At 44.4% G+C, this 25968-nt stretch overlaps 1 protein-coding gene across 3 annotated transcripts in view; it reads right to left on the bottom strand.

Moving 5' to 3' along the window:
* The window catches only part of LOC132406609 (rho guanine nucleotide exchange factor 26-like), a 218438-nt gene that overhangs the window by 96953 nt on the left and 95517 nt on the right, over window positions 1-25968 (bottom strand). For all 3 annotated transcript variants that reach the window (XM_059992420.1, XM_059992427.1, XM_059992432.1), the window contains one exon: window positions 18294-18454. In XM_059992420.1, the coding sequence (XP_059848403.1) occupies window positions 18294-18454 (161 nt within the window). The remainder of the gene's footprint in view (window positions 1-18293; window positions 18455-25968) is intronic.

Here is a 25968-nt window from a genome sequence, read left to right on the forward strand (position 1 = left end):
CATTTCCATTTCAGAGTCCAGAACAAACATGGAGGCAGGAATGAAACAGGGCAATTCATTGAATGGTGGAGTCAGAAAGTGCAAGAGCACTGAAAGAGCAAAACTCCTGCCAAAGATCTACTAGGTATTCACAATGTGATGCTGGGCTCACGTGAAGATCTGTTTGGGATTCACAATGTGATGCTGGGCTCACGTGAAGATCTGTTTGGGATTCACAATGTGATGCTGGGCTCACGTGAAGATCTGTTTGGGATTCACAATGTGATGCTGGGCTCACTGGTGAAGATCTGTTTGGTATTCACAATGTGATGCTGGGCTCACTGGTGAAGATCTGTTTGGGATTCACAATGTGATGCTGGGCTCACGTGAAGATCTGTTTGGGATTCACAATGTGATGCTGGGCTCACTGGTGAAGATCTGTTTGGGATTCACAATGTGATGCTGGGCTCACGTGAAGATCTGTTTGGGATTCACAATGTGATGCTGGGCTCACTGGTGAAGATCTGTTTGGTATTCACAATGTGATGCTGGGCTCACTGGTGAAGATCTGTTTGGGATTCACAATGTGATGCTGGGCTCACGTGAAGATCTGTTTGGGATTCACAATGTGATGCTGGGCTCACTGGTGAAGATCTGTTTGGGATTCACAATGTGATGCTGGGCTCACTGGCGAAGATCTGTTTGGGATTCACAATGTGATGCTGGGCTCACTGGTGAAGATCTGTTTGGGATTCACAATGTGATGCTGGGCTCACGTGAAGATCTGTTTGGGATTCACAATGTGATGCTGGGCTCACTGGCGAAGATCTGTTTGGGATTCACAATGTGATGCTGGGCTCACGTGAAGATCTGTTTGGGATTCACAATGTGATGCTGGGCTCACTGGTGAAGATCTGTTTGGGATTCACAATGTGATGCTGGGCTCACTGGCGAAGATCTGTTTGGGATTCACAATGTGATGCTGGGCTCACTGGTGAAGATCTGTTTGGGATTCACAATGTGATGCTGGGCTCACTGGTGAAGATCTGTTTGGGATTCACAATGTGATGCTGGGCTCACTGGTGAAGATCTGTTTGGGATTCACAATTTGATGCTGGGCTCACTGGTGAAGATCTGTTTGGTATTCACAATGTGATGCTGGGCTCACTGGTGAAGATCTGTTTGGGATTCACAATGTGATGCTGGGCTCACTGGTGAAGATCTGTTTGGGATTCACAATGTGATGCTGGGCTCACTGGCGAAGATCTGTTTGGGATTCACAATTTGATGCTGGGCTCACTGGTGAAGATCTGTTTGGTATTCACAATTTGATGCTGGGCTCACTGGTGAAGATCTGTTTGGTATTCACAATGTGATGCTGGGCTCACTGGCGAAGATCTGTTTGGGATTCACAATTTGATGCTGGGCTCACTGGTGAAGATCTGTTTGGTATTCACAATGTGATGCTGGGCTCACTGGTGAAGATCTGTTTGGGATTCACAATGTGATGCTGGGCTCACTGGTGAAGATCTGTTTGGTATTCACAATGTGATGCTGGGCTCACGTGAAGATCTGTTTGGGATTCACAATGTGATGCTGGGCTCACTGGCGAAGATCTGTTTGGGATTCACAATGTGATGCTGGGCTCACGTGAAGATCTGTTTGGGATTCACAATTTGTTGTTGGGCTCACTGGCAAAGATCTGTTTGGGATTCACAATGTGATGCTGGGCTCACTGGCGAAGATCTGTTTGGGATTCACAATGTGATGCTGGGCTCACTGGCGAAGATCTGTTTGGGATTCACAATGTGATGCTGGGCTCACGTGAAGATCTGTTTGGGATTCACAATGTGATGCTGGGCTCACGTGAAGATCTGTTTGGGATTCACAATGTGATGCTGGGCTCACTGGCGAAGATCTGTTTGGGATTCACAATGTGATGCTGGGCTCACGTGAAGATCTGTTTGGGATTCACAATGTGATGCTGGGCTCACGTGAAGATCCGTTTGGGATTCACAATGTGATGCTGGGCTCACTGGTGAAGATCTGTTTGGGATTCACAATGTGATGCTGGGCTCACTGGTGAAGATCTGTTTGGGATTCACAATGTGATGCTGGGCTCACTGGCGAAGATCTGTTTGGGATTCACAATTTGTTGTTGGGCTCACTGGTGAAGATCTGTTTGGGATTCACAATGTGATGCTGGGCTCACGTGAAGATCTGTTTGGGATTCACAATGTGATGCTGGGCTCACGTGAAGATCTGTTTGGGATTCACAATGTGATGCTGGGCTCACTGGCGAAGATCTGTTTGGGATTCACAATGTGATGCTGGGCTCACGTGAAGATCTGTTTGGGATTCACAATGTGATGCTGGGCTCACTGGTGAAGATCTGTTTGGGATTCACAATGTGATGCTGGGCTCACGTGAAGATCTGTTTGGGATTCACAATGTGATGCTGGGCTCACTGGTGAAGATCTGTTTGGTATTCACAATGTGATGCTGGGCTCACTGGTGAAGATCTGTTTGGGATTCACAATGTGATGCTGGGCTCACTGGTGAAGATCTGTTTGGGATTCACAATGTGATGCTGGGCTCACTGGCGAAGATCTGTTTGGGATTCACAATGTGATGCTGGGCTCACTGGTGAAGATCTGTTTGGGATTCACAATGTGATGCTGGGCTCACTGGCGAAGATCTGTTTGGGATTCACAATGTGATGCTGGGCTCACTGGTGAAGATCTGTTTGGGATTCACAATGTGATGCTGGGCTCACTGGCGAAGATCTGTTTGGGATTCACAATGTGATGCTGGGCTCACTGGCGAAGATCTGTTTGGGATTCACAATGTGTTGTTGGGCTCACTGGTGAAGATCTGTTTGGGATTCACAATGTGATGCTGGGCTCACTGGCGAAGATCTGTTTGGGATTCACAATGTGATGCTGGGCTCACTGGTGAAGATCTGTTTGGGATTCACAATGTGATGCTGGGCTCACTGGCGAAGATCTGTTTGGGATTCACAATGTGATGTTGGGCTCACTGGTGAAGATCTGTTTGGGATTCACAATGTGATGCTGGGCTCACGTGAAGATCTGTTTGGGATTCACAATGTGATGCTGGGCTCACTGGTGAAGATCTGTTTGGGATTCACAATGTGATGCTGGGCTCACGTGAAGATCCGTTTGGGATTCACAATGTGATGCTGGGCTCACTGGTGAAGATCTGTTTGGGATTCACAATGTGATGCTGGGCTCACTGGTGAAGATCTGTTTGGGATTCACAATGTGATGCTGGGCTCACTGGTGAAGATCTGTTTGGGATTCACAATGTGATGCTGGGCTCACTGGTGAAGATCTGTTTGGGATTCACAATGTGATGCTGGGCTCACGTGAAGATCCGTTTGGGATTCACAATGTGATGCTGGGCTCACTGGTGAAGATCCGTTTGGGATTCACAATGTGATGCTGGGCTCACTGGTGAAGATCTGTTTGGGATTCACAATGTGATGCTGGGCTCACTGGTGAAGATCTGTTTGGTATTCACAATGTGATGCTGGGCTCACTGGTGAAGATCCGTTTGGGATTCACAATTTGTTGTTGGGCTCACTGGTGAAGATCTGTTTGGGATTCACAATGTGATGCTGGGCTCACGTGAAGATCTGTTTGGGATTCACAATGTGATGCTGGGCTCACGTGAAGATCTGTTTGGGATTCACAATTTGATGCTGGGCTCACTGGTGAAGATCTGTTTGGGATTCACAATGTGATGCTGGGCTCACTGGCGAAGATCTGTTTGGGATTCACAATGTGATGCTGGGCTCACGTGAAGATCTGTTTGGGATTCACAATGTGATGCTGGGCTCACTGGTGAAGATCTGTTTGGTATTCACAATGTGATGCTGGGCTCACTGGTGACGATCTGTTTGGGATTCACAATGTGATGCTGGGCTCACTGGCGAAGATCTGTTTGGGATTCACAATGTGATGCTGGGCTCACTGGTGAAGATCTGTTTGGTATTCACAATGTGATGCTGGGCTCACTGGTGAAGATCTGTTTGGGATTCACAATGTGATGCTGGGCTCACTGGCGAAGATCTGTTTGGGATTCACAATGTGTTGTTGGGCTCACTGGTGAAGATCTGTTTGGGATTCACAATGTGATGCTGGGCTCACTGGCGAAGATCTGTTTGGGATTCACAATGTGATGCTGGGCTCACGTGAAGATCTGTTTGGGATTCACAATGTGATGCTGGGCTCACTGGCGAAGATCTGTTTGGGATTCACAATGTGTTGTTGGGCTCACTGGTGAAGATCTGTTTGGGATTCACAATGTGATGCTGGGCTCACTGGCGAAGATCTGTTTGGGATTCACAATGTGATGCTGGGCTCACTGGTGAAGATCTGTTTGGGATTCACAATGTGATGCTGGGCTCACGTGAAGATCTGTTTGGGATTCACAATGTGATGCTGGGCTCACTGGTGAAGATCTGTTTGGGATTCACAATGTGATGCTGGGCTCACTGGCGAAGATCTGTTTGGGATTCACAATGTGATGCTGGGCTCACTGGTGAAGATCTGTTTGGTATTCACAATGTGATGCTGGGCTCACTGGTGAAGATCTGTTTGGGATTCACAATGTGATGCTGGGCTCACTGGCGAAGATCTGTTTGGGATTCACAATGTGATGCTGGGCTCACTGGTGAAGATCTGTTTGGGATTCACAATGTGATGCTGGGCTCACGTGAAGATCCGTTTGGGATTCACAATGTGATGCTGGGCTCACTGGTGAAGATCTGTTTGGGATTCACAATGTGATGCTGGGCTCACTGGTGAAGATCTGTTTGGGATTCACAATGTGATGCTGGGCTCACTGGTGAAGATCTGTTTGGGATTCACAATGTGATGCTGGGCTCACTGGTGAAGATCTGTTTGGGATTCACAATGTGATGCTGGGCTCACTGGCGAAGATCTGTTTGGGATTCACAATGTGATGCTGGGCTCACTGGTGAAGATCTGTTTGGGATTCACAGTGTGATGCTGGGCTCACTGGTGAAGATCTGTTTGGGATTCACAATGTGATGCTGGGCTCACTGGCGAAGATCTGTTTGGGATTCACAATGTGATGCTGGGCTCACTGGTGAAGATCTGTTTGGGATTCACAATGTGATGCTGGGCTCACTGGTGAAGATCTGTTTGGGATTCACAATGTGATGCTGGGCTCACTGGCGAAGATCTGTTTGGGATTCACAATGTGATGCTGGGCTCACTGGCGAAGATCTGTTTGGGATTCACAATGTGATGCTGGGCTCACTGGTGAAGATCTGTTTGGGATTCACAATGTGATGCTGGGCTCACTGGTGAAGATCTGTTTGGGATTCACAATGTGATGCTGGGCTCACTGGCGAAGATCTGTTTGGGATTCACAATGTGATGCTGGGCTCACGTGAAGATCTGTTTGGGATTCACAATGTGATGCTGGGCTCACGTGAAGATCTGTTTGGGATTCACAATGTGATGCTGGGCTCACGTGAAGATCTGTTTGGGATTCACAATGTGATGCTGGGCTCACGTGAAGATCTGTTTGGGATTCACAATTTGTTGTTGGGCTCACTGGCGAAGATCTGTTTGGGATTCACAATGTGATGCTGGGCTCACTGGCGAAGATCTGTTTGGGATTCACAATGTGATGCTGGGCTCACGTGAAGATCTGTTTGGGATTCACAATGTGATGCTGGGCTCACTGGCGAAGATCTGTTTGGGATTCACAATGTGATGCTGGGCTCACTGGTGAAGATCTGTTTGGGATTCACAATGTGATGCTGGGCTCACTGGTGAAGATCTGTTTGGGATTCACAATGTGATGCTGGGCTCACTGGTGAAGATCTGTTTGGGATTCACAATGTGATGCTGGGCTCACGTGAAGATCCGTTTGGGATTCACAATGTGATGCTGGGCTCACTGGTGAAGATCTGTTTGGGATTCACAATGTGATGCTGGGCTCACTGGTGAAGATCTGTTTGGGATTCACAATGTGATGCTGGGCTCACTGGTGAAGATCTGTTTGGGATTCACAATGTGATGCTGGGCTCACTGGTGAAGATCTGTTTGGGATTCACAATGTGATGCTGGGCTCACGTGAAGATCCGTTTGGGATTCACAATGTGATGCTGGGCTCACTGGTGAAGATCCGTTTGGGATTCACAATGTGATGCTGGGCTCACTGGTGAAGATCTGTTTGGGATTCACAATGTGATGCTGGGCTCACTGGTGAAGATCTGTTTGGTATTCACAATGTGATGCTGGGCTCACTGGTGAAGATCCGTTTGGGATTCACAATTTGTTGTTGGGCTCACTGGTGAAGATCTGTTTGGGATTCACAATGTGATGCTGGGCTCACGTGAAGATCTGTTTGGGATTCACAATGTGATGCTGGGCTCACGTGAAGATCTGTTTGGGATTCACAATTTGATGCTGGGCTCACTGGTGAAGATCTGTTTGGGATTCACAATGTGATGCTGGGCTCACTGGCGAAGATCTGTTTGGGATTCACAATGTGATGCTGGGCTCACGTGAAGATCTGTTTGGGATTCACAATGTGATGCTGGGCTCACTGGTGAAGATCTGTTTGGTATTCACAATGTGATGCTGGGCTCACTGGTGACGATCTGTTTGGGATTCACAATGTGATGCTGGGCTCACTGGCGAAGATCTGTTTGGGATTCACAATGTGATGCTGGGCTCACTGGTGAAGATCTGTTTGGTATTCACAATGTGATGCTGGGCTCACTGGTGAAGATCTGTTTGGGATTCACAATGTGATGCTGGGCTCACTGGCGAAGATCTGTTTGGGATTCACAATGTGTTGTTGGGCTCACTGGTGAAGATCTGTTTGGGATTCACAATGTGATGCTGGGCTCACTGGCGAAGATCTGTTTGGGATTCACAATGTGATGCTGGGCTCACGTGAAGATCTGTTTGGGATTCACAATGTGATGCTGGGCTCACGTGAAGATCTGTTTGGGATTCACAATGTGATGCTGGGCTCACTGGCGAAGATCTGTTTGGGATTCACAATGTGATGCTGGGCTCACTGGTGAAGATCTGTTTGGGATTCACAATGTGATGCTGGGCTCACGTGAAGATCTGTTTGGGATTCACAATGTGATGCTGGGCTCACTGGCGAAGATCTGTTTGGGATTCACAATGTGTTGTTGGGCTCACTGGTGAAGATCTGTTTGGGATTCACAATGTGATGCTGGGCTCACTGGCGAAGATCTGTTTGGGATTCACAATGTGATGCTGGGCTCACTGGTGAAGATCTGTTTGGGATTCACAATGTGATGCTGGGCTCACGTGAAGATCTGTTTGGGATTCACAATGTGATGCTGGGCTCACTGGTGAAGATCTGTTTGGGATTCACAATGTGATGCTGGGCTCACTGGCGAAGATCTGTTTGGGATTCACAATGTGATGCTGGGCTCACTGGTGAAGATCTGTTTGGTATTCACAATGTGATGCTGGGCTCACTGGTGAAGATCTGTTTGGGATTCACAATGTGATGCTGGGCTCACTGGCGAAGATCTGTTTGGGATTCACAATGTGATGCTGGGCTCACTGGTGAAGATCTGTTTGGGATTCACAATGTGATGCTGGGCTCACGTGAAGATCCGTTTGGGATTCACAATGTGATGCTGGGCTCACTGGTGAAGATCTGTTTGGGATTCACAATGTGATGCTGGGCTCACTGGTGAAGATCTGTTTGGGATTCACAATGTGATGCTGGGCTCACTGGTGAAGATCTGTTTGGGATTCACAATGTGATGCTGGGCTCACTGGTGAAGATCTGTTTGGGATTCACAATGTGATGCTGGGCTCACTGGCGAAGATCTGTTTGGGATTCACAATGTGATGCTGGGCTCACTGGTGAAGATCTGTTTGGGATTCACAATGTGATGCTGGGCTCACTGGTGAAGATCTGTTTGGGATTCACAATGTGATGCTGGGCTCACTGGCGAAGATCTGTTTGGGATTCACAATGTGATGCTGGGCTCACTGGTGAAGATCTGTTTGGGATTCACAATGTGATGCTGGGCTCACTGGTGAAGATCTGTTTGGGATTCACAATGTGATGCTGGGCTCACTGGCGAAGATCTGTTTGGGATTCACAATGTGATGCTGGGCTCACTGGCGAAGATCTGTTTGGGATTCACAATGTGATGCTGGGCTCACTGGTGAAGATCTGTTTGGGATTCACAATGTGATGCTGGGCTCACTGGTGAAGATCTGTTTGGGATTCACAATGTGATGCTGGGCTCACTGGCGAAGATCTGTTTGGGATTCACAATGTGATGCTGGGCTCACGTGAAGATCTGTTTGGGATTCACAATGTGATGCTGGGCTCACGTGAAGATCTGTTTGGGATTCACAATGTGATGCTGGGCTCACGTGAAGATCTGTTTGGGATTCACAATGTGATGCTGGGCTCACGTGAAGATCTGTTTGGGATTCACAATTTGTTGTTGGGCTCACTGGCGAAGATCTGTTTGGGATTCACAATGTGATGCTGGGCTCACTGGCGAAGATCTGTTTGGGATTCACAATGTGATGCTGGGCTCACGTGAAGATCTGTTTGGGATTCACAATGTGATGCTGGGCTCACTGGCGAAGATCTGTTTGGGATTCACAATGTGATGCTGGGCTCACTGGTGAAGATCTGTTTGGGATTCACAATGTGATGCTGGGCTCACTGGTGAAGATCTGTTTGGGATTCACAATGTGATGCTGGGCTCACTGGTGAAGATCTGTTTGGGATTCACAATGTGATGCTGGGCTCACTGGTGAAGATCTGTTTGGGATTCACAATGTGATGCTGGGCTCACTGGCGAAGATCTGTTTGGGATTCACAATGTGATGTTGGGCTCACTGGTGAAGATCTGTTTGGGATTCACAATGTGATGCTGGGCTCACTGGCGAAGATCTGTTTGGGATTCACAATGTGATGCTGGGCTCACTGGCGAAGATCTGTTTGGGATTCACAATGTGATGCTGGGCTCACTGGTGAAGATCTGTTTGGGATTCACAATGTGATGCTGGGCTCACGTGAAGATCTGTTTGGGATTCACAATGTGATGCTGGGCTCACTGGCGAAGATCTGTTTGGGATTCACAATGTGATGCTGGGCTCACTGGTGAAGATCTGTTTGGGATTCACAATGTGATGCTGGGCTCACTGGTGAAGATCTGTTTGGGATTCACAATGTGATGCTGGGCTCACTGGTGAAGATCTGTTTGGGATTCACAATGTGATGCTGGGCTCACGTGAAGATCTGTTTGGGATTCACAATTTGATGCTGGGCTCACTGGTGAAGATCTGTTTGGGATTCACAATGTGATGCTGGGCTCACGTGAAGATCTGTTTGGGATTCACAATGTGTTGTTGGGCTCACTGGTGAAGATCTGTTTGGGATTCACAATGTGATGCTGGGCTCACTGGCGAAGATCTGTTTGGGATTCACAATGTGATGCTGGGCTCACGTGAAGATCTGTTTGGGATTCACAATTTGATGCTGGGCTCACTGGCGAAGATCTGTTTGGGATTCACAATTTGTTGTTGGGCTCACTGGCGAAGATCTGTTTGGGATTCACAATGTGATGCTGGGCTCACTGGCGAAGATCTGTTTGGGATTCACAATGTGATGCTGGGCTCACTGATGAAGATCTGTTTGGGATTCACAATTTGTTGTTGGGCTCACTGGCGAAGATCTGTTTGGGATTCACAATGTGATGCTGGGCTCACGTGAAGATCTGTTTGGGATTCACAATGTGATGCTGGGCTCACTGGCGAAGATCTGTTTGGGATTCACAATGTGATGCTGGGCTCACTGGTGAAGATCTGTTTGGGATTCACAATGTGATGCTGGGCTCACGTGAAGATCTGTTTGGGATTCACAATGTGATGCTGGGCTCACTGGCGAAGATCTGTTTGGGATTCACAATGTGATGCTGGGCTCACGTGAAGATCTGTTTGGGATTCACAATGTGATGCTGGGCTCACGTGAAGATCTGTTTGGGATTCACAACGTGATGCTGGGCTCACTGATGAAGCCTACATTTATTAGTAGTTATTAATTGTCCTCGAGACGGTGGTGATGAGTGATCTTATCCATGAGACGTAGGAGCAGAATTAGGCCATTCAGCCCATTGAGTCTGTTTCACCATTCCATCATGGCTGATGTATTATACCCCTCAACCCCCCTCCTGCCTCCCAACCTCCCAAAACCTCCTGACTCCCTTACTAATCAAGAAGCTATCAACCACCACTTTAAATACGCACAATGACTTGCTGTTCACAGACATCTGTGGCAATGAATTGCACAGATTCGCTACCTCCGGCTCAAATTCCTCCTCATCTCTGTTCTAAAGGGACATCCCTCTTTACTGAGGCTGTGCCCTCTGGACCTAGACTCCCTCACAAGAGGAAACATCTTCTCCACGTCCACTCTATCCAGGCCTCTCAATATTCGATAGGTTTCAGTGAGACCCTCCCCTCATTTTTCCAAGTGGCCAGCAAGTACAGGGCCAGAGCCATCAAAAGCTCGTCATACACTAACCCTTTCGCTCCCACAATCATTCGTGTGAACTTCCAACACCAGCACACCATTTCTTTGTAAAGGGTCCCAAGACTGCTCACAATGCTCAGCATGGTCTGAACCCTGCTTGCATTTGAAAACTTCAAATCTGAGGTTGACTGGAATTTGCTACGGAGAACAACTGCTTAAGGTTACACTCCTTTCCTAAGACTTACTTTCGTTAAACTTGGAAATTAGCAAAGGGAGAGGGATAGCAGCCAAGATCCCCACACCACAAGTTTCAGGAACAGTTAATACCCTTCAATCAACAGACTCCTGAGCCAGCATGGATAACTTCACTCACCTCAACACTGAACTGATTCCACAACCTCTCAACTCACTTTCAGGGAGTCTAAATGTGTTTTTTAAATTAATTAACAAATCATTTTTTTTAATTTATATTTGCGTGGTTTGTCATTTTTCTGTTTGTCTTTGTGTGTCACTTTTCATTGATTCTATTGTGTTCCTTTGCAGTTACTGTGAATGTCAGCAGGAAAATGAACATATATACATGTACTTTGACGATAAATTTACTTTGAACTTTGAAGACTCCAAATGAGCTATGATTTAATTGAATGGCTAAACAAGAAGGATTGAATTGCTGGTCGTTGGAAACGTATTTAATTTTGGAAAAGATGTACAGTTGCTGTCCATTCTGTCAATGATTTACTGTAAGATATTTTTTCCCTGATCATATTGGCCCTACAATCCATCCTCAAAACAGCTGCATGAGCAGGGAGTGACAAATTTGGAAGTTAGTTGGAAGCTGGATTTTAAAGGGGCTCTTGATAGAATGGAATCCTAGCCCAGTCTTGAAGAAGGGTCTCGGTCCAAAATGTCAATGATTAGTTTATTTCCATTGATGCTGCCTGACCTGCTGAGCTCCTCCAGCTTTCTGTCTGTGTTGCCCTGGATGGAATAATTTCCTTCTTTATGCTACTGGAGATAGAACCCTTTCTTTCCCACAGTAATCATTTAGGATATATCTGACGGCCTCACTCCCATTCATTCCCCAGGACCACAAGAACGAGTACAAGAGGAACATTGTAATCAAGGCCATTCACATCAGCGAAACTGTCAGGGGATTATTGATGAGGTAACGAGCAGATAGTAAACAAACAAATGCCTGGCTCTGTTCCCAGACTGAGGTAATGTTGAACAATCACTTAAAGTTACCTTCTTGAATTTAATAAAGCCTTTCAGAATCAGAATTGGGTTCAATAGCACTGGCAAATATCATGAAATTTGTTGTTTTGCAATACATAATTAAATTAGTTAATTAGTACAGAAAGACTGTGGAGGGAAGTAAGTTGTTCCTGAAACATTCAGTGTGAGTCTTCAGGCTTCTGTACCTCCTCCCTGATGATAGCAATGAAAAGCCAGCATACTCTGGGTAACGGGGTTCCTTAAGGACAGATGCTGTTTTATTGAAGCATCGTCTTTTGAAGATGTCCTCGATGCTGGGAACGCTATGCCCATGATGGAGCTGGCTGAGTTTACAACTTTCAGCAGCTTTTTCCAATCCTGTTCAGTGGCTCCTCCATAACAAACAGTGATGCAACCAGTTAGAATGTGCTCCACAGTACATGTGGCGTATGTTGTGAAATTTGTTGTCACCTGTCTCACCTTACAACAGGAGTGTGGTTGACCCAACATCCCATTTTCCCATAAACCCTTCAGTCCAAATCTATCCATCTCCAACCAGGCTTGTGCATCTGCCTCGCTGAGAGGTTCTGTCTTTCCTAGAATGCTGAAAGAAATACTGGGGTGCAGGAGAAGGGGGGGAGGGTGATCTTACAAAAAGACGAAGCATCATAGATATGGCAGTCTGTTTCCCAGGCGTGGGGCAGAACACTTTACAGCACCATCGACCCGTGTTCAATTCCCAAAGCTGTCTCTAAGTTTGTACGTTCTCTCTGTGACCGCATGAGCTTTCTCTGGGTGCTCCGGTTACATGTGGGTCAATAAGGGTTAATAAATTATGGGCAAGCTGTGTTGGCACCAAATGCACGGTGTAACTTTGAAATGACTGTAGCATATCCTCAGAAAGCACTTGTTGATGCAAAATGAGGCATTTCACTCGATGTTCTGATGTACACATGGCAATCTTTAAATCTTTATTTTTACCAAGATAAGGTTTAAGGTGAGAGGAGAGAGACAGGGTTTTCACCCAGACAGTGGTCAGCATATGGAACAAGCTGCCGGGGGAAGTGATTGAGGCAGATACTATGACAACATCTAAAAAACAGGCACAGGGATAGGCCAGGTTTACAGCAGGTGTTCCAAACCTTTTTTATGCCATAAAGTCTTACCATCTATGACATCACCCAAGAGGCCCATGGACCCCAGGCTGGGAACCCCTGGTTTCAAGAGACATGAGCCAAACAAGGGCAAATGCAATCAGCGTAGCTGGGAGTCCTGGACAGCTTGGACTAATTGGGCTGAAGGACCTATTTCTGTGCTGCATTGCTCTAGGAATTACTTATCCTCTAGGACAGTATAGAAACTAACTTGTGAAGTTAGCACACAAGATGCTGGAGGAAATCAACAGGTCAGGCAGCACCAAACCTTCCGGGTTCTCCAGCGCTTTCTGTGTGCTACTCAAGATTTCCAGCATCTGCAGAGTCTCTTCTGTCTGTTAGAACATGGAACAGTACAGCTCAGGAGCAGGCCCTTCGGCCCGCAATGATGTGCTGAACCAGTTAAATTAGTAATCAAATGGCCAACTAAACTAACCTCTTCTGGCTTCACGATGTCCATATCCTTCCATTTCCCTCACATTGAAGTGCCTATCTAAACGTCTATTAAAAGTCTACGTCTCTAACGTATGTACTGTATGTCTACTACCACCCCCGGCAGCACATTCCAGGAACCCACCAATCTCTGTGTAAAATACTCACTCTTTACATCTCCTTTGAACTTACCCCTCTCACCTTAAATGCATGCTCTCTGGTATCGGAAAATTCATCAGCATCATTATCATTATGTGCCGTGTCGTAGGATGTAGGTGATCATGATCTTTTGACCATGATTGTTCTGGGCAAATTTTTCTACAGAAGTGGTTTAACATTGCTTCTTCTGGGCAGTGACCTCAGCCATTATAAATACTCTTCAGAGATTGTCTGCCTAGTGGCAGTGGTCATATAAACAGGTCTTGTGATATGCACCAATTACTCATACGACCGTCTACCACCTGCTCCCATGGGTTCACATGATCCTGATCAAGGGGCTACGCAGCTGCTACACCTTGGCCAAGGGTGACCTGCAGGGGAGCAGAGGGAAGGAGCGCCCTACACCTCCTTTGGTAAAGACGTATCTCCATCTCACCACACTAGACATTTCAACTCTGGTAATTAGATATTGTCTGTCTACTGTATTGTCAAGCAAGCCTTGGCCATCTGCCCTAGGATCTTTGTGTAAATTTGTGTAAAGGTTGCTGTTAACTGACAATCCCTCTGCTGGCCCTTGGGATAATCTGGCTGCAAATGAAAGGGGTAAATAAATTCTATCGTAAGCACACTGCTCTCTAGAACAAGTATAATAGTTTTCTGCACAAAGCAATATGAAGGAACATTCTGAAAAGAAGCTTTTAAAGATAAAGCACAAAAACTTCAATTGTGACATGTACATCGAAGCATATCGTGAAACGAGTCACTTGTATCAATGATGAGCTTAGAACGAGATGTGCTGGCAGTAGTCCATAAGTGTGGCCCCGCTTCCAGTGCCAATGTAGCATGCCCACAACTAACTCGTATGTCTTTTAGAATGTGGGAGGAAACCACAGCACCTGGAGGAAATCCATGCAGTCACAGGTAAAACATACAAGCTACTTACAGAGTGCAGTGGGAATTGAACACTGGTCACACTAACTGCTTTGCGAACATGCCACCCAATGAAAATTAAGATACTTTTCATATGGATCGAGTCATACAGTTGAACAGCACAGCAGCACAGAAACAGGCCCTAAGGCCCATCTAGTTCACTCCAAACTATAGGTCCAATGGAAAACTGGAAGAGTCAACACATAAGTGGCAAGAACAGCTCACATCCTGATGCAGGCTCCTGGGCTGAAACTTTGACCATCCCTTCACCTCCATGGATGCTGCATGACCTGCTGAGTTTTTCCAAAGCTTATTAACAGCAGCCTCCCCTCTTGTGCATTCTGTCGGTACTTCTCAATACCTCAGTAAAACAGCCCAAAGAATCAAATACCCAACCCACCCTGGAGCTTCTCTCTTTCCCCCTCTTTCACCAGGCAGAAGGTACAAAACCTTTAAGCAAGTACCAGAAGACTTAAGATATAGGTGCAGAATTAGGCCACTTGGACTCTCGAGTCTGCTCCGTCATTTCATCATGGCTGATCCAGTTCCCTCTCAATACCATTCTCCTACCTTCTCCCTATAACCTTTCATGCCCTAACTAATCAAGAACCTATCAACCTCTGCCTTAAATATACCCAATGACTTGGCTCCACAGCCACATGTGGCAGAGAATTTCACAGAGTCACCACTCTCTGGTTAAAGAAATTCTCCTCATCTCCATTCTAGATGGACGTCCCACAATTCTGATGCTGTGTCCCCTGCTCTTACACTCCTCCACTATAGGAAACATCCTCTCCACATCCATCCTAGAGAGGCCTCTCAACATTAGACAGCTTTCAATGAGATCGTCCCAACAGGCTCATGGACAGCTGTCAAAAGACTATTAAATAGATCCCTTGTAATTTCATAATCTAACTCATTATGATCTGGCACCTTACTGTTTACCTGAACTGCACTTTCTCTAGCTGTTACACTTTATACAGTTTTAAATTGCTCTACCTCAATGCACTACGTAATGGTCTGATCTGTTTGAACAGTGTGCAAGACAAACTGTTCACCATATCTCAGTACATGTGACACCAATAAATCATTTCCAATCTTGTTCCAGGTTCCAGCAAAGGCAGCTTGGCAAATCTCCAAGAAATAGAAGGACATACAAAAGGTGTTAGCACCATCTCTTTAGCAGCACTTTTTTTTTGTGGACAGTCCATAAACTCTTGAATGGATCTCTTCTCTGCACTCTGCTCAGCAACTGTAACATTACACTCAGTGACCACCTTACAAGGTGCCCATGTACTCCTAATCAGCCAATCACGTGGCAGCAACGCAATTCATAAACATGTGGACAGCAGGTTCTGTTGTTGTTCAGACCAAACATCAGAATGGGGAAGAAATGAGATCTAAGTGACTTTGACCGTGGAATGATTGTTGGTGCCAAGTGGGGTGGTTTGAGTATCTCAGAAACTGCTGATAGGATTTTCACACACATACTCTCTAGAGTTTACAGAGAATAGTGCAAAAACATCCAGTGAGTGGCAGTTCTCTGTGTGAAAACGCCTTGTTAATGAGAGAGGTCAGAGGTGAATGGACAGACTGGTTCAGGCTGACAGTAACTCAAATAACCACACGTTACAACTGTGGTGTGCAGAAGAGTATATCTGAATATACAACATGTCAAAACTTGAAGTGGAAGTTGCAGAAGACCACAAACATATACTCCTGTACCTAATAAAGTGGTCATTAAGTGTCTATTCCAGGTATTCTGATTTAGGAGTTTCAGGAGATTTGCTATGTCACCAAAGACTCTTACAAATCACTATAGATGTGTGGAGGAGAGGATTCTGACTGGTTGCACCCTAGCCAGCTCCAAGAGTTCACAACAGGTTGTAAACTTAGACAGCTCTATCAGGGGCAGAATCATCTGCAGCTCAATGTGAAAAAGACGAAGCAGCTGGTGGAGGGCCTGAGGAGGGCTAAGGCACCGGTGACCCCTGATTCCATCCAAGGGGTCAGTGTGGACATGGTGGAGGATTACAAATACCTGGGGATACGAACTGACAATAAACTGGACTGGTCAAAGAACACTGAGGCTGTCTAAAAGAAGGGTCAGAGCCATCTCTACTTCCTGAGGAGTCTGAGGTCTTTTAACATCAGCCGGACGATGCTGAGGGTGTTCTACGAGTCTGTGGTGGCTAGTGCTATCATATTTGCTGTTGTGTGCTGGGGCAGCAGGCTGAGGGTAGCAGACACAACAGAATCAACAAACTCATTCGTAAGGACAGTGATGTTGTGGGGGTGGAACTGGACTCTTTGATGGTGGAGTCTGAAAAGAGGATGCCATCTTGGACAATGACTCCCAATGACTCCCATCCACTCCATAATGTACTGGTTAAGCACAGGAGTACATTCAGCCAGAGACTCATTCCAGCGAGATGTAACACTGAGCGTCATAGGAAGTCATTCCTACCTGTGGCCATCAAACTTTACAACTCCTCCCTCGGAGTGTCAGACACCCTGAGCCAATAGGCTGGTCCTGGACTTATTTCCACTTGGCATGATTAACTTATTATCTAATTATTTCTGGTTTTATATTGCTATATTTCTTCACTATTCTTGGTGCGGCTGTAATGAAACCCAATTTCCCTCAGGATCAATAAAGTATGTCTGCGGAGCCTCAAGAAGACAGCATCCAGCACTAAGGACCCTCACAATCTGGAACGTGCCATCTTCTCATCACAGTACCGAAGAGGTACAGGAGCCCGAAGACACACACTAGGTGATTCTGAAACCGCTGCCATCAAATTACTGAATTGTCCATGAAAATCATTTCTTTACTTGCACTTTAATCTTTGTAAATTACAGTAATTTGATACCTTTGCTCTGTACTACTGCCAAGAGCAGAGATAAGTGAAGTTGAAATCGAAATTGAAATATCTTTATTGTCATTGCATAGAACAATTTGTCATGCACCGATACAGTGAAAATGAGTTTGCAACTCTCATACCCAATGCTATTAAACAACAAACAAGGAGGAATTTCTTTAGCCAGAGGAGGAAGTCCAACGGACATTCACGAGAACAATCCAGGGAATGAAATGGTTAAGTAATGAGAAGCATTTGATGAGTCTGGGCCTTTGTAGGAGTTTAGAAGAATGAGGGGAGATCTCATTGAAACCTATCGAATATTGAAAGGTCTAGATAGAGTGGATATGGAGAAGATATTTCCTATAGTGGGGGAATCTAGGAACAGAGGGCACAGCCTCAGTGTAGAGGGCTGTCCATTTGGAACAGAGATGAGGTGGAATTTCTTTAGCCAGAGGGTGATGAATCTGTGGAATTTATTCCCCAGACATCTATGGAGGCCAAGTCACCATGTATATTTAAAGCAGAGGTTAATAAATTCTTGATTAGATAGGACATAAAAAGTTACAGGGAGAAGGCAGGAGAATGGGATTCAGAGGGATAGTAAATTAGCCATAATGGAATGGTGCAGCAGATTTGATGGGCTGAATGGCATAAATCTGCTCCTCTGTCTTATGGTCTTCAAAGGACAAATTTCACACCAGTGATAATAAAATCTGTTTCTGATCTGTTCCCTACCCTTTGTGCCACTCTGATGTATTTATGTTTTGAAATGATCCTCATGGGTGGCCTGCAGAAGCTTTTTACTGTATCTCGCCACGTTATCACAATAAACCAATTACTGACATTGACCCAGTTTTACCACAAATCTTTCCACCCAGTGCAGTTCAACAGGGATTCCAACATCATTTACACAGATGTACAACAGAAGACAACTTCCTCGAGGAGGAAGGGTGTCACCAAACAGAAGCCACTGAGGAAGGGGACTATGGAAAGTGCGACTCACTTGCTGCTGGACTTGTGCACGTCAACGATGTTAGAAAACAGGTGGTGCCTCTCGGTCTTGGTCATGGTTAAGTTCAGCGCTTCTGAATTCTTAAACATCCGGATTAGGATCTCCAGGCTCAGCATGTAGGAGTGCTCCGATGATATCACTTCAAAAATAGCCTGTGGATAAAGAGAGGGTGTCCAGTTCAGAGGGAGGAAGTCAGGAAACAGAGGAGGACATTCAGTCCAGTTAGTTTATCCTGCTGCCCAATGAGATAGTGTCTGTGGCCTGACTCCTTTCCACATAATCTATTACAAAGCTTGTGTAACAAAAGTCAATGTACATCATCCATTTCTGCTGATACTGCTCTCCAGTATTCGCTCCCTGGAAACAAACTGGATTACTTCTGTCTGCAACTGACTCAGCATGAGATGAGGAACTGCTGAGGTCTTATTTTACAGAGACATGGCTCCAGGACAACATCCCATGCCTCATCAACCTTCAGACCAGGCCACTCAGGGACTTGTGATACTAACTGGTGACTGTATGTGCTATCATCACTATATGTGCTGTGTGTGAATGTATGTACTGTTTCCACACTGGCCCCAGAGGAATAATGTTTCATTTAGCTGTATACATTTGTACCATTGCATCACAATCAACTTGAATTTGAATTCAGTTAATAGAGCAGTACAGGTGCTTTGGCCCACAACGCTGGGCCAACCTTTAACTCACTCCAAGATCAATCTATCCTTTCCATTCCAAATAGACCTCCTTTTTCATCCACGTGTTTAAGAATCTATTAAATGTCCTTAATGTATCTGTCTCTACCACTACACACAGCAGTGTGTTCCACACACCCACCTCTCTCTTTGTAAAATATCTACCTCTGCCATGCTCCCTAATCATTCCTCCAATCAGTTTAAAGTTATGCCCACTTGTATGCCCCAGGAAAAATGCTCACCATATCCTCATAAACCATGCTCTCTATTTCAGACATCATCCTGGTAAATCTATCCTAATGTTGATGAGTAAGCTCTGGGGAGATCATTTTGGCCTCTTGTGTGCTGCCACCAGTACATCGACTGGAATATGTTGGTTGTTAATGCAAAAAACATGACACATTTCACTGTATATTCCGATGCTATGCTGTACACACTGTGCAACAGTCTTAGGTGTATATATGTATGTAGGCCTCCGTTAGTCTTGATAGACCATGGATTTGCACCTTGAAAAGTTTCCAGGGCACAAGCCTGGGCAAGGTTTTTTTTAATGGAAGACCAAGCTGCCCAAGCTGCAAGTCTCCCCGCTCCAGGCCACCGATGTTGTCCAAGGGAAGGGCATGAGGACCCATACAGCTTGGCACCGGTGTCATCGCAGAGCAATGTGTGGTTCAGTGCCTTGCTCAAAGACACAGATGCAGCCACAGTCTTTGTCAACGTGGAGCAGAGACTGTATTTGTCAACATGGAGTGGAGAGCATGTTTTATGAGGATATGGTGAGCGAGCTGGGGTTTTTCTCTTTGGAGCAAAGAAAGATGAGAGGTGACGTGCTAGAGATGTCCAAGATGATAAGAGGCACAGATATATGTGGACAATCAGCACCTTTTTTCCCTGAGGCATACACGTGGGCATAACTTTAAACCAATTGGAGGAATGATTAGGGAGCATGGCAGAGGTGTTTTTACACTGAGAGAGGTGGGTGCGCGGGTGTGTTGTAATTCAGGCAAAAGAAAAGGATGTTGAGAGTGGTGAGGGTGGAGGACTGCAGGAGGCGTTTGGGACAGTGATGCACCATCAATAACTCACTCTGAGATGTAAAGGCGAGATATCGGCTTTTATTGACTGGAAGAAGGAACAAGCAGTGAGTGACCACCATACTACATCCTGGAGACTGAGAGGCCGGGCTCAGGCCTTGATCGCCTTTATACAGGGGTCTGTGGGAGGAGTCACAGGAGCAGTCAGCAGGGGGCGTGTCCAGACAGGTATATGTAGTTCACCACAGACAGGTGGCAGAGATGGGGTGCCAGAGGCAGGGGTATGGTACAAATACAGACACACAGAGCCCTGAGACAGCAGATAAGGTCATTTGATTCCAAACAATTTATAGATTGTTTATAGATCATTACAGAATGTCTCTCGTTGCTTCCCAACCCCTCCCCTCTCTCTTCCCCCTTTCCCAACCATGATTCCCCTCTCCCTGCCCCAACTCTCAGTCCACAATAGAGTCCCAAAACAGAATCAGGATTATCATCATTCACATATGTCATGAATTTTTTTGCAGCAGCAGTAAAGTGTAATTCATAAAATTACTACAATATTGTGGAAAAGTCTTAGGCACCCTAGATACACATGTGCCTAAGATTTTTTGCACAGTACTAAATAGGTGACAAATAAAGCCAACCTTTATGTATTAAGTATCAGTTATTGAAGACCCTTTGAACATTCTAGCATTGTCAGTGTCTAGAAGTATCTCCCTCAACTTCAGTCCCAGCTCCAATTTTTCACCACCATAACTGATCTCATAATGACCGGCATTCTGGCTACCTGCACTGCACTCTGTTGCTGGTGAAACTTTTTTCCAGCTATGTTCTACATCAATGTCTAATGATCTGATCTGGATGAACAGATAGGGGATCTTCTTCACTCTGAGGGTGGAGAGAGTGTGGAACAAGCTGCCAGTGCAAGTAGTGGATGCATGTTAGATTTAAACGTTTAAGAGAAGCTTGGATATGTACATTGATGGGAGGAGTGTGAAGGACTGTGATCCAGGTGTAGGTCGATTGGACTAGGGAGGTTATTGGCTTGGTACAGACTAAATGGGCCGAAGGGCCTGTTTCTGTGCTATGACTTTTCACTGTAACTCAGCACATTTGACAATAATAAACCAATTCCAATTCTCCTACTTCCAGGCTCACCAACCAAATGGAACTGAACACAGAGCGAAATAATTCTCCTTTAATATGTGACAATTATAAACCTGTTTGGATTCCAATTTAACACCTAGTCCAAGAATCAATTCCCTAAAGATAATGATGAAAAATTGTACCAGAACATTGATCACAGTCAGACAATTGGCAGCAGCAAGTAATTCCTTAAACGATACTTTTCAGTAAAGGCATATACCAGCCCGGGGGTGGGGGTCCCAGGTTACATATGGAAATCCAACTTTATGCAAATTCTCTCATATATTTTTTAAGATTTTTCAACTTTGTAATAATAATAATGTATGAATGAATATAAAACATACATGTATCTGGGTATCAACAGAGAAAATAGATCATAGTGTGATAAAGTGAAAATTTTGACAGAATTTACTTCAAGGCTTAAGAAAATCTGCTAAACTGAGCTCAATAGCAAAAATATAACAGAGGCAATAAACAATTTCGCTACACTGTTATTAACATATTTTTGGCACAATATCTTGGTCTGAAACCAATGTGGAAAATTTACAAAGAAAAATAACAACTGAAATAACAAATTTTATAAAGCACCTTACGCACTCGAACATTAACATTACCTAGGACAGAAGGAGGAAGAAGAATAACAGACATCAAAAGATTACACAATAATCAGATAAAACTTTTGAGGATATATTTTCATCAACAAAACAGGATTCAGCAGTCCATGCAAACATATACAATTCTGATAAGTACGGACCACTAAACTTAAATGAAAGCACAACCCAGAAAAAGGAATAAATTACCACAATTGAAGAAAAAAATTAACCAACAGAAGAGCATGACCCTCCATGGAGGACATCCCCATGATCTGAGCAGACTAGATATCGACAAGGAAGTGTTGGACCCCTGGGCTCAGAGTTGGAGACCTCTTCCCAGAAACAGTAGTATTCATTGTGGCAATACAGGACCCGGTGGTTAACACAAAATTATCAGAAATACAAAAATAGAAGACCGACAAATTCAAGATGATGAGTGCAGAAAATGCCAAAAGAAACCAGAAGCAATCCAACATCTTACAGGATCCTGCAGCAGTTTAACTCAATCTGATTACAATCAAGTGGCAAACATCATTCATAAAAGCTTGCATTAGAATACAAACGCATAAAAGAAACCATACCATAATCTAGATACAAGTCTAATCCAGTTTTAGAGTCAGAGTCCTACAAATTATATTACAACTGATCTGTTATTACAGATAGGACAACCCATGATAACTTTCTCAATATAACAATACAGGATAAGCAAGCAAGAACAACGTACTTAACAGCAATAGCCATTTCAAAAACACATGACATACAGAAGTCAATAAGTGAAAACACCAAAAATTTGCAGAATTAAAATAGAAAGACTATGGAACATGAACAGGGTATACTTTGTCCCAATAGTAATGTCTAAAACTGGTGTCATCCCACAGTCAGAGCACAAAAGCATAAAAGAATTGGACCTACACAGTAATATCTATGTAAATTTTCAGAAGGCCACAATACTAAACACCACTAGAATCATCAAGAAGTTCAGAGCAATTGAGAAATGAGTGTATTTGGCTATGCCCATACCTCAGATATTACCAACATGGGCTGAGAAAAAAATAAAAATTATATTAGTATGAAAAGTTTCCTAGTAGTCATGAATAACTAGAAACAGGACAATTCAATTAGTTTCATAGCACATTGAACATTACAGCACAGTACAGACATTTCGGCCCATGATGTTATGATGACCTTTTAACCTACTTCATGATCAATTTAACCCTTCCACCTACATAGCCAATTACCCTCCATTTTTCTCTTATCTATGTGCCTATCTCTTAAATGTCCATAATGTTTCAGCCTCCACCACCCACCATTCTCTGTGTAAAAACCTACCTCTGACATCATCCCAAAACATTCCTGCAATTACCTCAAAAAAATCCTCTGCTATTAGTCATTTCCATCCTGCGAAAAAGGAGCTGGCTGTCCAGTTTGAAATCAACCATTCTTGCTAGATTCCCCTCCCACCCCACTTTTTCTATTACCTCAGTCACTGCACTGTAAACACTTCAAACCACTTTTTATAATGCCATTCACATTGTAAACACATGCTGGTTTAATGTATTAATGCATATTTCATTCCATATCTGCAGTTTAACCTCTGTTTATTTTTTTACATAATTGTTGAAGGATGTTTTTTTGTTGCCTGTCACGACACTGCACCACAGCAAATTTCTAATGCACGTCAGCACTTCTGACCAATAAAGATGAACCTTCACCCTTGAGTAATAGGGTGATTTTTCAATTAAGGTGCTTGGAGTCATGGGGTCATACATCATACATACAGGCAAACTGGACCATGCCAATCTAAGATGGTCCCATTTGTCTTTCCGTCCAAACACCTTCTAAATGTTTTTAATGTACCTTCCTCAACCACTTCCTCGGGTAAGTTGCCCCTCAGGTTCATATCTCTCCCCTCTCATCTAAACACTGTGCCTTTGATACTCTGACCCTGGGAAACAGGTGGTCTCACCCTATCTATGGCCCTCATGATTTTACACCCATCGATAAGACCACCCCTCATTCTGCTACACTCTAAGGAATAAAGTCCCAGCCTGCTCAGTGTCTCTCCACAACTCAGACCCTCAGTCATCCTCTTAAATCTTTTCTGCTTAATGGCATCTAAGCTATCTCAGGTTAAATGTAAACAGCTAGTCCTGGGGTTGATACTGAAGATCAAAGGTTGGTTGGAAGTCCAGAATTGGAGGCCGATTGCCTGGGACAACGTGTCTGAATTCCTCTGGAAAGTCAGAAGCCCATTATCTGTGAATCCAGAAGAATGCTGGAGTTTGGAGGGGCTGGAGACCCAGAGGCCTGATCTGGGCTTGGAGGACTGTTCACATATGTGAATGAGTTGTTGTTCAAAAAGGGCTTATTTTTGCTGCTTGTGTTATGTGCTGTTCTACTGAACATTGTGGGCAAGCTAGGTTTGCGCCTGAACCTGTGGCAACACTTGCGGTCTGTCCCCAGCACATCTTCAGGGTGTGTTGGTTGTTAACGCAATGACCCACTTCATGCATGCTTTGATGTACGTGTGACAAATAAATAAATCTGAATCTAAGTCACAACTGAACATTATTTCAAGTTCAGTTTAGCAGTGCTTTGTACAAATGCGACATCGTAGCATGTTGTTAGCACAACTTTATTATTCAGTACAGGAGGTACCTAATAAAGTGGCCACTAAGTGTACAGTGAAATTGTCCCAATTTCATTCAGCATTAGGCTTTCTTGTGCTTTTCCATACACGATTATAACATCACTGATTAAGTATATAAATAATGTAAATTACGGAGATTTCTTTTTAATAACGAGTTCCTAAAAGCTATCCAGATTCTTCTCACCAGGCTGCTGGGAACAGAGTGGTTGCAAAAGTAGTGCGAGATTGAAAGCACTTCTGGGATTTTTCCCTTTAATAACTGTAGTCTAAATAAAGGTGAATTTGATCCTTGGTTCAGAACCATAAACCATTCTGTCCAAAGAAAGCTGTGGCCAACAGGAAGACAATTCTGCTTTGATGAATGGTTTCCATCACAAAATTATAACAAAATGTCAATGTGAATTATAGGGTTCTTATTATTCATAGACGGCTGCCGCAAGAAAAACAGACAACCTTTTCTTCATCATAAAGAAGGCGCGCCAACAGCGATACTTCATTAGAAGTTTGATGGAGATTTAGTATGTCACCGAAGGCTCTAGCAAATTTCTACAGCTGTACCGTGAAGAGCATTCTGACTGACATTATCACCATCTGTCCTAGAGGTGCCAATGACGCTAAGAGTTGTAAACTCAGCCAGCTCCATCATGGACACAAACCTCCCCAACATCGAGGATATCTTCAAGAGATGGTGCCTCCAGAAAGCTACATCCATCATTAAGGACTTTCACTACAAGCATGCTCTCTACTCATTACTACCAACAAGGAGGAGGTAAAGGAGCCTGAAGACCTACACTCAATGTTTTAGATACAGGTTCTTATCCTCAGCCAGAGTTCTGAATTGTCCATGATCCTCACTATTTTGCTCTCCTTATGCTCTAATTATTCATCTTTTATATATTTTTATTGTAAATTATAGTATTTTTGATACCTTGCCTGTACTGCTGCCACAAAACACCAAATTTCATGACATTTGCCAGTGATAACAAACCTGATTCTGATTCCTATTTTCTATTCCAGGATCCATTATGAGGGACCCCCCACCACACAGGACATGCTCTCTTCTCACTGCTGCCACCCGGACGAAGGTACAGAAGACTCAGGACTCACACCACCAGGTTCAGGAACAGTTATTACCCCTCAACCATCAGGCTCCTGAACCAAAGGGGTTAACAACTTTACATACTCCATCATTGAAATGTTCCCACAACTTATGGACTCATTTTCAATAACTCTTCATCTCATGTTCTCAATTTTTACTGCTTATTTATTATTATTAACTTTTTTTTTGCATTTGCACAGTTTGCTGTCTTTTGCACAATAGTTGAATGCTGAAGTTGCTACTGTCATCAGGAAGAATGTAAAGTCTTTCATTCTTTATTATTCAATATTGGATTTATTGAGTATGTCCACAAGAAAATAAATCCTAGGGTTGTATATGGTGACATATAGGGTTGTATATGGTGACCCTTCGATAATAAATTTACATTGACCTTGTCGAGATGTTTGTAGTGAGCTGCCTTCTTGTACTGCTGTCGATTACGACCT

The sequence above is a fragment of the Hypanus sabinus genome, chromosome 2 (assembly GCF_030144855.1).
Source record: "Hypanus sabinus isolate sHypSab1 chromosome 2, sHypSab1.hap1, whole genome shotgun sequence".
NCBI classification, from domain to species: Eukaryota; Metazoa; Chordata; class Chondrichthyes; order Myliobatiformes; family Dasyatidae; genus Hypanus; species Hypanus sabinus.